A 12,595-nucleotide genomic window follows, 5' to 3' on the forward strand; every position below is an offset into this window, starting at 1 on the left:
ATCCCCTAGGTTCCTTATATACCCTTCCCTCCCCCATCCCTTAAACTAACCCAATTTTTATCCATATCTCCCTTATTAAAGCCTGTTTCCTACTGTTCTTCTCTTTCAGGTTCTTTCTTTTCCTTTGCCTCCCTGTTTCCTTTCCATTATCCTGGTTCCTGTAGTTATGGCTGCATACATACTTATCAGGATTTCATTCTAAATCATCACCTTTACTTTTCATACATTTGTTTTCTGTCTTACTTTTCATCACATTTCTTTAGTGTATGTGTGTCTAATATGTGTGTAGGTGTGCTTGTACAGTTGTCAGCACATGGAGACTAGAGGACAACTTGTGGGATTTTGTTCTCTCTTTCCACCATGTGGGACCCAGGGATTGAAATTGGGCTTGGTGGCAAGTGCCTTTACCCACTGAGCCACCTTGTTGGCCCAGTTACTTCCTGTGTTTGTCTCTGATTTTAAATGAATTCTACTGCCTCTCTTACTCTGTACACATTGCAGTATGAGATTTATAATGCTGCATGACAGTACTTAAGTAGCTTTTGAATGTCGACTCAAAAGCTTAACTCTGACCTCAAAGAGGACAAAAGATCGTTTATTTTGGGGCCAAATATGAGTGACCATGGCCAGGGAACACAGATTCAGGTTACCCCAAATTCTATGTTCTAGAGTTGAAGCAGTTTGATGAAGTTTTGTAGTAACAGAACAAAGAAAAGTCATAAGTCAGGACACTTTTCAGATACATCGGTGGAAACATTCAGTAGGCAGATACAGCAAAAAGAGAAATATCTCAGCTATAGGGTAGATGCTATCTGATGTCATTCTTAGCCTTTTGGTTGGTGGAAACTGTTTCTTTGTTAAGTTAATCAGTTGGTCAGCGCTGCAGGAAGTTTAGTCTGAGATGTAGGATTTTTCTGGGAACTTTTCGTTCACACACACTACAGTGAATTCTGGTGTACTGATGGATTTTGTCTTTGAGTAATGTAGATTGCACCTTTGACATGAGGCCTTTTTGTTACAGTGAAATACCTAGATGAATTGCCACCAGAAGGAGTGTGGCAGTTGTGGCGTGTGCTTCTAAAATGGTTCCTTTTTGTGGCTAGATATTGGCAAAGCACAGGTTGTCATTGAACACATAATTTCCTGCTTTAATCCACTGCTGCATGTCAGGCCCTGTTGAGATGCTGGGGACTCATTTTTTAACAGAATCATAACTCCTCATACTAGTGGATAAGAGACAGTTGGACATAGACATGTCAAGTGGTTGAAATGCCCTGTGGAAAACAAACAGGTAAAGGACATGGGTGTCCCAGCTGGGGTGGTGCTGTGCTGCTGTTGGACTGAAGCAATCAGAGAAGGAGGGTCTTGCTCAGGACTGGAGGATAGAAAGGGTGACCCCAGGTGCCATCTGAGGGGAGAATGGTCACTATCAAGAAGACCCTGTGTGGCTGGAGGTGCTGAGGGAAGGGCTGGGGTTGCTGATCACATGCAGCTTTCCTCAGTGAGTGGCAAAACAATCTGGGATCTCATTCTATTCTCTGACTGCTATAGAGGGGAACCAGGGTACCTGCCAAGGGCCCTGCCAGTATCTCAGTTAGAGCTGACAGGAGTATGGTAGAGCAGGATGTGGGGAGGAACCTGACTCTGGGTATGTTGTGAAGGGAGAACAGACAAGTCACACAAGGGTTGAATGTGGAGAAAGAGAAAATGAAGCAGATTCATGCTTTGTAACTTGAGCAGGTAGAGTGTTTGGGTAAATTTGTTGTGAGAGCTGTGAAGAAGAAACATCAAGACTCTAAATTGGACAAAAATTGTGGACTTTCTCCTTAAAAGTGTGCTCAAGAAAATTTTGGCTTAGAATTTTAGGAGGCTCAAATCCCTTAAACCATGTGTAGGTCCCGAGGAACAACACCGAAGGTTGACCTTTGATATGCACATATACAAGAAAGAAAAAGGAGTGGAGGGTAAACAGAAAACTTCCTAAATGGTTTTTTTTTTTTTTTTTTTGGTCTTTTTGAGACAGGGTCTCCCTGTAGCCCCAGCTGTCCTGGAACTTACTATGTAGACCAGGCTGGCCTTGAACTCACAGAGATCTGCTTGCTTCTGCCTCCCAAGTGCTGGGATTAAAGGCATGGGCCACCACGCCCAGAACTAAATGCTATTTTTGGTTCTGTTTTGAAACAGAGTCTCACCCTGTAGCCCAGGCTTGGTTCAGACTCTTGATCTTCCTGCTTCAGCAGGACTACAGATGTGGACCACCTTGCTTGGATAAAATTGTGAGCACTTTTTAAAAATGTGTATGTGTATAATCGTGAGTACAGAGGGAGTGCACGTGTAGGCACAAGATAACACGTGGAGATCAGAGGACAACTTCAAGAGTCAGTTCCAGCTTTTGAGACAAGGCCTCATTGGTCTGGAACTTGGCTGTGTGATGAATTAGAGTTCCACCCATCTTGGCTTCCCATCTTGCCATCATTGGGATTACAGATGAACGCCACCACCTTTGACTTTCTTTATATTTTCTTTATTATTTTTTAAGTGTATGAGTGTTTTGCATACATGTATGTAAGTAGAGTGCCCACAAAGGTCAGAAGAGGGTATCAGACAGAGCCCCTGGAACTGGAGTTAAAGATGGTTGTTAGCCGGCATTTGGTTGCTGGGAACCTTACCCAGGTCCTCTGCAAGAGCAACTAACACTCTTAACTGTTGAGCCATCCCTCCAGCCCCACTACCTCTGATTTTTATATGGATTCTGGGGATCTAAACTCAGGTCCTCATGTTTGTGATTTACTGACTAAATCATCCCTCCAGTGCCATGAACACTATTTTTTGGCTTTTTGAGACAGGGTCTCCCTGTAGCCCCAGCTGGTCTGAAACACACAACATAGACCAGGCTAGCCTCAATCTTACAGAGATCCACCTGCCTCTGCCTCCCCACTGCTGGGCTTAAAGGCATAGTAGTTACCATGCCAAACTATAAACACTTTTGAATGGAATTAAAAAGCTGAGAAAATCAATTACTATAGAGAACTCTGTCTAACAATTGTTAATATTTTGTGATATTTGTTTTATCTCCATGTACTGTATTTTATCTTTCTTGGCATCTTTTGAAAGTATGTTGCAGACACTATGAGTCCTTGCCTCTAAAAAACTATTATATCTGAACAAGTGTTGTTTTTTAAGCCTGTTCACAGGGGTTCTATAAGCATGGTCTGAGGGTTTGTGGGGTTCACAGGGGTTCTATAAGCATGGTCTGAGGGTTTGTGGGGAACTGTGCAGAGGTCAGACCTTAGTCAGGGGAAGCTGGGCAGGCCAAGGACTCCCACTCCTGCCTTAGCACTGTTTCTTTACTTTTAGTTTTAGATTAAAATTTGTGATACAAGATTTGAGGTTCAAGAAAAGGACAGAGCAGCCTGTCTACTCGTTCCTACCATCTAGCTCAAGCAGTCATGCAAGACCCGGTGATGTGCCAGGTCCTCCTTCCTGCCACATACCTGGGGACCAGCTTATAGCAGATGGCCCCTGTGGCCCTGTACATGACCGGCACAGTATTGGACATGTTCTGTATATTTTGCAAGTTGATGTAAATGCTGTAACTTCATTATCTCATCTACAAGCAAAGTTGCTAATGATTCTGTCTTGTAGTTGTTAAATGAGAATGGCGTGTGGTAAATACCTGGTCCTGTGCAGGCAGGGAGTAGGTTTTTCATAAGTACTCTTATTTTGTGCCTGCTAGGTGCTAGAAAAAAGTTGTGCATGTTTAAATGTCAACTTAGCAGAGAAACAACTTGCCAGCCTGCTCAGGGACAGTTCCTGGAGCTGTTTTCTGACCCTGCTGGCCAGGAGAGGCCAGCTCTATCCTCAGAACTGTAGTCTACAGGGGAGGAAGGACTCTCAGAGGTCCCTGGGCCCTGCTTTTGCCGCTTCTGTGAGGGACCATGGCTCTGAGATGTGCTACCTCCCCCATGTGGTTTAGGCCTTGCTACCATGTGGGCAGACCTGCAACCCCCTAGAAACAGCTCTATGCCCACGGCTTTGAATGGCTAATGTGTGGGAAAGCTGAGGTCTATGAATGAAGACATGAAACTTAAAAACATGCCAGGCATGGTGGCACACACCTTTAATCCCAGTACTCAGGAGGCAGAGGCAGGCGGATCTCTGTGAGTTCAAGGCCAGCCTGGTCTACATAGTGAGTTCCAGGACAGCTGGGTCTACAGGGAGACCCTGTCTCAAAAAGACAAAAAAAAAAAACAAAAAAAAAACAAGGTCAGGCTATAATCCCAGTAACTCGGGAAGCTGAGGGTGAGACAGGAGGATCACAGGTTCAAGGCCACCTTGGGCTATGTAGTGAGTTCCAGGCCAGCAAGGGCTACAGAGTGTCATAAGAGAAAGAAAAAAAGGAAAGAATAGAATAGAAAGGAAAAACAAACAGGGCCAGACTCCTAGGCAGGTGGATAAAGACTTGGGAGGCCTTAGGTGCTGTGGGATGCTTTCTGCTGGGTGTATTCTATCCCAAAGTACACCACCCTTTCTCACTATTGGGATAATGCCCTCGAATTGATGGATGGTTCTACATGGGCCAGCGTACTTTCTGGAAATTGTGCAGGAGGGGGCTGGAGAAATGGCTTAGCGGTTAAGAACATTGGCTCTTCTTGCAGAAGACCTGGGTTCAAATCCCAGCACCCACATGGCAGCTAACAACTGTCTGTAACTCCAGTCCCAGGGGATCCAACAGCCTCTTCTGACCTCCGCGGGCATTGTACAACACAGGTGCACTTACCTACATGCAGGCAATACACGCATACACATAAAATAAAAATAATTAAATTTTTAAAAAAATTGTGCAGGAGAGAAGGTTTCCAAGAAAGATTTCTGAATGGGAGAGGGGAATTGGGGCAGGATTGGAAGAATCTTGTGTGTGGAAGGGCACTTCATGTTTGCTAGGCTTCCTGCCTGAGCCTCTGCCAGCTGACAGTGCCAGCCATCACCATTGTTCCCCAGGAGGCCTCTAGTGGTCCCTAGGGAATAAGAGCTAACTATGAGCACCTGCCACCCCTGCCCCTTTGCTCCCTTCCATCCCCTGGCACAGAACATTGGTACAGGGCAGTGAGTACAAGAAATTCACCCAACTGGGGCCTAGCAGAGCACTGAGCCCCAGGTCTCTTGCCTGCAGGTTGCTGGCAGCTAAGAGGAACCTGCAGAATCTCCCAGTGGCACTAGGTGGCAGTCTGAGCCAAGCAGTCCCAGTAGGATAGGCATGGAAATTAAGGACTGCGTGGCCCAAAGGGACTTCTTTAAGATAGTAAACTAAACTTACAGGTAAAGATTGTATTCCCCAGAAAAAAAAAAAAAAATCCATTTGTTTACTGTTGTTTGAAACCTTAAAGGCATTTTCCTACTGAAAAGATATTTGATGGGAATCTGCCTAACAGGTCGGGGGGGGGGCTGGTCTCAGGGCAGCCCCAGTGGCTGGTTTATGGGTTTTCTTAACATTGTAGAGGATTCCTGTGGTTGAAAAGGAGCGTGAGCACTGGTGGGCACAGTGCATCCCAGTTAACCATTCTACAGGAGAGCTTGTCAGAATTCCAGAGACAGCTCAGCTGGTAGATGACAAAGTATATAGAAAACCTTAGCTTTTGGGCTGGAGGGATGGATGGCTCAAAGGTTGAGTGCTTTCTGCTCTTAGCAGAGGACTGGAGTTTGGTTCCCAGTTCTCACGTTGCATGATTCACAACAACCTGTAACTCCAGCTACAGAGGATCCCTCTTTTCAACTCCTCTGGCACTTGCACTCATATGTACAAACACATAATTTTAAAAATAATAAAATCTTGCCAGGTGCACGTCTTTAATCCCAGCATTGGAGAGGCAGAGGCAAGGAGATCTCTGGGAGATCAGGGCCAGCCTGATCCACATAGTGAGTTCCAGGGCAGTTGGGGGCTTGGTTTAGGTTTGATTCTGTATTCAAATACCAAAAAGCCTGTTCTGCAATTACTGGAGGCTCTAGGAAGTACAGTGAGTCTCTGGCATCTCTCTAGTTCTGAAATTTGGTGGTCTTACCATTCTGTGTCAACATCTTTTTGTTCTTAGTCTCTTTCTGAATATTTATTGTGTGCCCATGTCCCAGGACAACTTCAGATGTCACCCACCATAATGCTGTCCAGCCTGGCATTTTTACATGGATTCTGAGGATCAAGCTGTAGTCCACATGGTGTTTGCCTGAAACTGCAACTAGAAGAATCTGAAGTCTTACAGGGGCTCAGTGAGATTAGGGACCAATTAGTAGTGTCTCTTTGAGCATGGGCCAGGCAAACAGAGATAGCCTGTATCATGCCCATTCTGCCTCACCATTCTCGTGGTGCAGTGGATGTGGAGTATCGTGGCAGTTCCAGAGGACAGTCCTAGGTGTCCTCTTGCCCTGTTGCAATACAAGCCTGAAACTTGTCACCTAGCTCTTGATTGGGCTGAATCCAGGTAAAGAGGACAGGTGTTGGGGGCTGTGTCTACACTGTCAAAGTGCTTTTCCAGACTCTATAACCCACTCATCTCTCTACAAGCCTTGTAAGGGGGTGAACTCTTGTTCTAAACATTAGTTATTTTGGAAATGAAATTGTGGTCAGAAGGGGCTGGAGTTTTACCCTTCGCAGTAGCCCTGCATGAAAAGACTGAGCTTTCTGAGCCCACCTCAGTGGTTCTTGCTGAGTTAGCTGCACAGACATGAATGAGGCTCCTTTGGTGAAATGGTGATGCCCTGAAGATTTTCTATTTTCCCTAGAAAACGTTAGGTTGGTTTGTTCCCTTTTGTGTTGGCGGAGTGCTAGCTAGGCAGGCCTAGCATCCTGTAGGTATAGGATAGTTTGCTGACTCCACATATTGGGACCTTCCCATTCAGTGGGGTAGAAAGACATATCCCATAGGATATTCCCAACTTGGGAAAACACTGCATGTTTTCCAACCTGTGGGTGAGTGGTCCTTGTTCAGTTATTCTTGTTCACCTGTCCACGGGTTTGCTGGCCCAGAGGACAGATGAAGTAGCAGGGGTAGCATTGTGTCGTCATGATCAATTGTGGGAAGCAGTAGTAAGAATTTCCACATCTTCTTTGGAACTTCTAGAGTCAGAAGAGATGTTGGAAGTGGTATTGTGCTCAGCCCAGTGAAGAAACCAGTCCTCAGTGAGAACTCTGCCTGGCAGGCTTGGTGAGGGAGGCGGCAGCTCAGAAGCCAGCAGCTTGGAAGCCAGCCAGGGGCTGAGGACACGGGGTTCCCGGAATCCCATGTGGCATTCTCTGGGGGCTGCAGGACCCAACTAGCGCTACTGTGTTTTGGGGTCTTTGGGGATATGGATCATGACTGTGACTGGGTAGGGCTGGGCCTCCTGCCTGCCTCTTCCTCTTTACTCAGGTCTGCAGTCCCTCCCCTTAAAGGGGCCTTCAGGGTTTCCTGGGCCTGGCTGGAGCTCAGAGGGTGTGGTACCTTTAACAGTGTCTGGTATGGCTCTTCCTGCTCCCGCCCCCAGCAGCCCAGTGGCTGGAACCGGCAGCGCCCAGCCTGCTCTGAGACTCTGAGGCTTCAGAACCCAGCCAGAGCTGGAGGAGTTGAAGACCAGAAGCCAGAGTGGGACCTACTTCAGAGTGAGTGAGTGAGCAAGCTGACAGGAGCCAAGGGTATGACCAGCAGCAGGTGGTTTCTTAAGAAGCTGTGCCCCTGTCCCTGAGGTTGGGAGGACTTGGTGGACTGGGTGGGAGTGCCCTTCTAAAGCACATTCTTGCTGTGGGTTGGCTCTTTTACAGTGAGCTAAGAACTGTAATCTAGATGAAGTTGAGGCCTTCTCTACCCCAGGCAGTCATGGGCCCCAGGCTGTTTGAGCTCACTTCCTTCACTTCCTGTAGCATCTCCAGCCCCACCAACACCCAGGCAGGAAGTGAGCAAGATGCCGGGAGGTTGGGAAGTACAGACATTAGGTCTGCCCTGGGCTCCCAGAATGTATTTTTTTTCTGCGTTGAGAAGCCTGGGCCTGGGCACCCCAGGGAATGGGAAATGCCCCTGAGCTTCTTTAGAGCCTAGACCATCAACAGCAGAGGAGGGCTGGCTCTGCCTTGGGGCACAGGTGCCAGAGATTGAGAGAAGATTGCTTTTCATTGAGAAATTGAGGAAGGCTTTGTGTCTTCTACCCCACTTACAAATTCCCTTCAGCCACTGACTTGATGATAGGCCATCTTGCCTTTTCTTTGTCCCCTCTTCCTTTCTCATGGCTTCCTAGAATTGCTGGTTTTGCTCAGGGAGGATCATGCCGTCCCCTACTTCTGAAGTTCGGTCTACTTCTAGCCCTGAAACATGGAGCAGGAAGGGTTAGCCACCCTACTGGACACAGCTGCCAGGTGGCCCTGCCTCAGGGAGCTAGGAAGGAAGTGGCCCAGGCCCTCCAGGGTGGGAATGTGAGTGAAAAGTGAGTGGTCGGTGTATGATCTGGGGCCCAGAATGTTTTTGCTGAGGCCTTAGGAGGGTGACCCTGGTGCCTAAGGAGATTTCCACCATGGGGCAGGAGCCAATTCTTGAAGTAACTTAGGCCACTGGAGTCAAGAAAGTCTTGTTAGGGTCTGCCTGCTTTTCATCTCCAACTCAAGCCAGAATCTACCAAGGCAGGAATAGGTATGCAGAAACCCCAGCATGCAGCCTGTACCACCCACCAACCCCCACACACTTGCACATGCTTACTTAATCCCCCACACATACATTAATACCCATCTACACCTATGTAACTGCTGACTGGCCTGGTCCATTCATTGACTTCAATTGGAATGTTCCATTATGTTGGGGGACCCAAATGTCCTTGCCTTTTGCCCTAAGCAGTGATGGGTGGAGAGATGTATGTGTGAGCCCCCAAAAAGCATATCCTAATAGAACTAACCCCTGTGTCCACATGGTAACAACCCGTGTCCACATGGTGTGATCAGCCCTTGCTTTCTACTCACTAGACAGCACCAGCCCTGTGGTTAGACTTCCCTTTCAAAGTTGTTCCCTTCTCTGCCCTCTCAGCTGTGTCTTTGCCTTCCTAAAAAAGAAGGTAAAGCATGGGGTGTTGGGGGACTTGGGTGGGAGTTAAGGTTTATAAGCAGTTATTCTGGTCACAACTATGTTCTGAGTCTCAAGGGAAGCGGGCAGAAGTGCTTCCCATTTTCCAGATGAAAAAAACTGAGGCCAGCAGAGCAGCAGTGGCTTACCAAGGGCTTTACCCAGTTCTCAGAGGTAGGGCAGAACTGGGCAAGGCAGTACAGTCAGGACGGTAGTGACCAGATTGGTTGCCCACTACAGATTTATCTGAATTCTCACAGTTCAGGTGACTGACCCTCAGGACATGTAATAGCTTTAAAGTCCGGCTAAACAAAGTCTGAACTTGCCTACCGAGATTGCACTTGACTCTGAAGGGAAGGGAAGGGAGTTGTCTGTAGTCTTTTGCCATAGGGCTCCTCCTTGTCCAGCCCTCATCCAGATCCTGAGCAGTCACAGGCTAGGGAGGGTCAGATGTCTGATTTGGGGTCCTAGAGATGTTACATCAGGGGTTGGGGGGGACTCTGAAATGGGAAGGATGGATACTTTGCTGTTGTAGAGGTAGCTCTGCCTTGGGAAGTGAGACAGTAGAGACCTCGGGGAGCAGGGGTAGCCCTTCTGTCCTTGCAGGTTATGCTAGACAGACAACAGTGCTAAGCTGTTTCTTGGAAGAGAGGTAAGTTCATTCTGTTCCCTGGGACTATATGGAATCTATGTGGATGTTTTGGGGAAGTTCTAACACCCTGGTGATCCAGTTTAGAAGAGATAGAAGAGTGATAAAGACAAGAACACTCTGCTCACCCATGCCCTCACCCTCACCTTCACTGTGGGCAAGTGCAGATTGGGTACCTTGGCCCCTCAGGGAAGGTCCTAGGTCCTAGTGCCTCTTCCGGAAAGCAGCTCCTTGGGCTGGTCTCTTGAGCTCCCTTACTGCAAGCAGAAGGAACCAGGCTACCCTGCCCCTGGTGGGCCATCCAGCTTGACCAGGTCCCTGGCTTTGCAGACTTTGTAGGGCCCCAGCCTAGAAGGGCCTAATGGGCCCCTTACAGTGCTGTGGTAGAAAAAAAGCCAGGGTTCCCATAGGAGCCTCCTTTAAGGACCTATAAGTTTTAGGTTTTAGGGTTTGCAGACTGAACATGTTCAGGACTGACAAAGTGCCTACATGGTAGTGCAGTAAAGAGCACATGGCAGGAGGCTGGGGCTTCTTGGGGTCCCCCATTCTACAAGGCTATATTTGTTCCCCATTGGTCCTAGGTGTCAGCTAAACTCCTTTTTCCCATTTTGTACTTTGGGGTTTCTTCGGGGGTTTTTTTTGTTTTTGAGACAGGGCCTCCCTGTAGTCCCAGCTGACCTGGAACTCACTGTGTAGACCAAGCTAGCCTTGATCTCAGAGAGACCCACCAACCTCTGTCTCCCAAATGCTGGGATTAAAGGCATGAGCCACCGTGCCCAGTCCATCCTATAATTTGTAGAACAAGGAAAGCGCCTCAGAGCCTGACACCACCCCACATGATAGCTCATCAGCCCGCTGGCTCTGTTTCCCTGGCCAGTATGGAGCCTGGTGGGCCAGACTGGGTATGTGTGCACTCAGTATGGAATGATGGAGCAAACTGACCACCATGGATGGGGAAGTTAGCAGGAGGCTCACTGAGCCTGAGGCAGAAGTGAAGGTGTTTCTAGACCCTGGTCCTGGCCCTTGGAATGGAATGAAGCTCCTATCCATGTGGGTGCTGGCATCTTTTAAAAGAGGAGTTTGGAGGACAGTTGTGCGCTGGGGTAAGCCAGTCCTCTCCATTTCCTTGGTCACAGGGAGAGCCCTATACATGCCCAAGCCTCAGAGGCCACTAGCATACCTGGAATTCAGTAGTTTTTGTAGGCAGATGCCAGGGCTAGAATTTTTACCCTCTGGCTAACGTTTCACACATAAATCCTTTTGTAGATAGAGTGATATGAGTTGTCACAGGATGTTTCCTAGCTAGGTGGTCCTTGCCCGAGTTCTCTGTGTTAAGCAGTAGCTCTTGGGGTCTCTGTTTCTTAATCCAAAAATAGTGACAGGTGTGAGAGATACTGGAAAGCAGGTTTGGGCCTCCCAGTTAGCGCCTGTCAGCCTACATCATCCCCAGGACCTTGAGAGCTTCATTTATGAAATGTTTGCTCTCCTGTCTCTGTTATCTGTGCAGTAGGGAAGCTGTGGCCAGGGGGTGGGCCCTGCACATTGCCTGGGAGGAGCCTGACCAAAGTGGTTTTTTGAAGGAGGATGGAAAGATCAGAATGGGGAGATTTGGGCTTCGGTCCTGCTGCCCAGCCCCAGGCTGGTTTTCCCTGAGCTAGCCCAGGTGTACATCTTATGAGGATGCCTAGGCCACTCAGAGCCAGGTACTGAAGGCTGCAAGGCCAGGAGGGGTGACTAGAGAGCCACAGCATGTATAGTACCCAGGTTCACACCATGGTGCCTTGACTGGCTGCCCCCCTCTGCCATTCCTCAGATACTAGTTTGTTACCTGAATTGAAAATGGGTCAGGTCTTGATGAGGGAGGAGCCATCAGGCTGGAGCACAGGGCTCAGATTCCCACCTTGTGCTCTTGGAGCCCATGGCACCTGAAAGCCCTGGCAGTGTCTGGTCACCTCTCTACCAGAGTTGGCTGAAGCAGGCAACCCCAGGGCCTTGTCCACTTGCTGCCCTCCAGCAGAGCTGGGAGACTTGAACTAGGCAGTTGGCAGGGACCAGAGAGGTGACCAAACTGGGGGACAGAGCCAGCCCAGTACAGGGGCTTCTGCTGTGGCTGTAGAGCCTGAGCAGTTGACCTGAACAGGAGCCCTGTGTGGTGTGTGACTAGTACCTGTCTGTTTGCAATGGCCCTGACCCTCTAACCTGTGCCTGTGAGCCACCAAGAGTGAACTAGAAGTGGTGCCATCAGCGCCCTGGACCAGTGACAGCACAGATCCTCTGGCAAGGGGGGAAGGGGAGGGATGAGGAAAAACAAAGGCGAGCGAGCGCACTCTCGTGGAGGCTTACAACACCTCCCTGTGCCTACCCATGATGTGTCAGTCAGAGGCACGGCAAGGACCAGAGCTCCAAGAGCAGCGAAATGGTGAGATGCTGCCCGCTGAGACCTAATCCCTCTGTACCCCGGCACAACCTCAGGAAGGTCAGAGCTCATGTCCAGCGGCCCCGATGTGGAGGTGGCAGCAGGGGGCCTGGGAGTGAGCCCCCTCGGCTGGAGGGGCCTGGAGAGGGGGGCCTGAGTGCCCTGAGTAGAAGAACCCGCTTCAGGTACCTGTGGTTCTGACTGGGAGGAGGGCCTGGTCGGGGGAGGCAGCAGTGGGCTTCTGCGCTGTGTCTAGGTCCTTAGCATGAGCTCCCAGGCCCCCTCCCCACCCCAGACCCCTGCTTCACGGGCCTGGGAGAGGAGCTTCCCCCAGCTCTTGGGATTGGTCTCTGTTCCTCTGCAGTGAGTTGGGCGGGGAAGCCTGCTGGAAAGCAATGATTTGTCTTTGCTTGGTCTTCATGGTTATGCCTCACCCCCACCCCCCACCCCCCACCCCCC

At 49.1% G+C, this 12,595-nt stretch overlaps 1 protein-coding gene across 7 annotated transcripts in view; it reads left to right on the top strand.

Annotated features, from left to right (window-relative positions):
• Positions 1–12,595, top strand: part of Pisd (phosphatidylserine decarboxylase) — a 43,685-nt gene that overhangs the window by 24,015 nt on the left and 7,075 nt on the right. The window contains exon 1 of one of the 7 annotated variants that reach the window (XM_017800106.2): positions 7,513–7,630. The exons of 4 other annotated variants lie outside the window; for them this stretch is intronic. Coding sequence is in view for 1 of the 3 variants with exons in the window: in XM_008841006.3 (XP_008839228.2) it covers positions 12,137–12,321 (185 nt within the window). In the remaining 2 variants the exon portion in view is untranslated. Of the gene's footprint in view, positions 1–7,512; positions 7,664–10,668; positions 12,322–12,595 lie in introns of those variants that run through there. 2 more of the 7 variants (XM_017800105.2, XM_008841006.3) reach the window with 2 other exon arrangements.

The sequence above is a fragment of the Nannospalax galili genome, unplaced genomic scaffold (genome assembly GCF_000622305.1).
Source record: "Nannospalax galili isolate Female #2095 unplaced genomic scaffold, S.galili_v1.0 scaffold259, whole genome shotgun sequence".
Lineage (NCBI taxonomy): Eukaryota > Metazoa > Chordata > Mammalia > Rodentia > Spalacidae > Nannospalax > Nannospalax galili.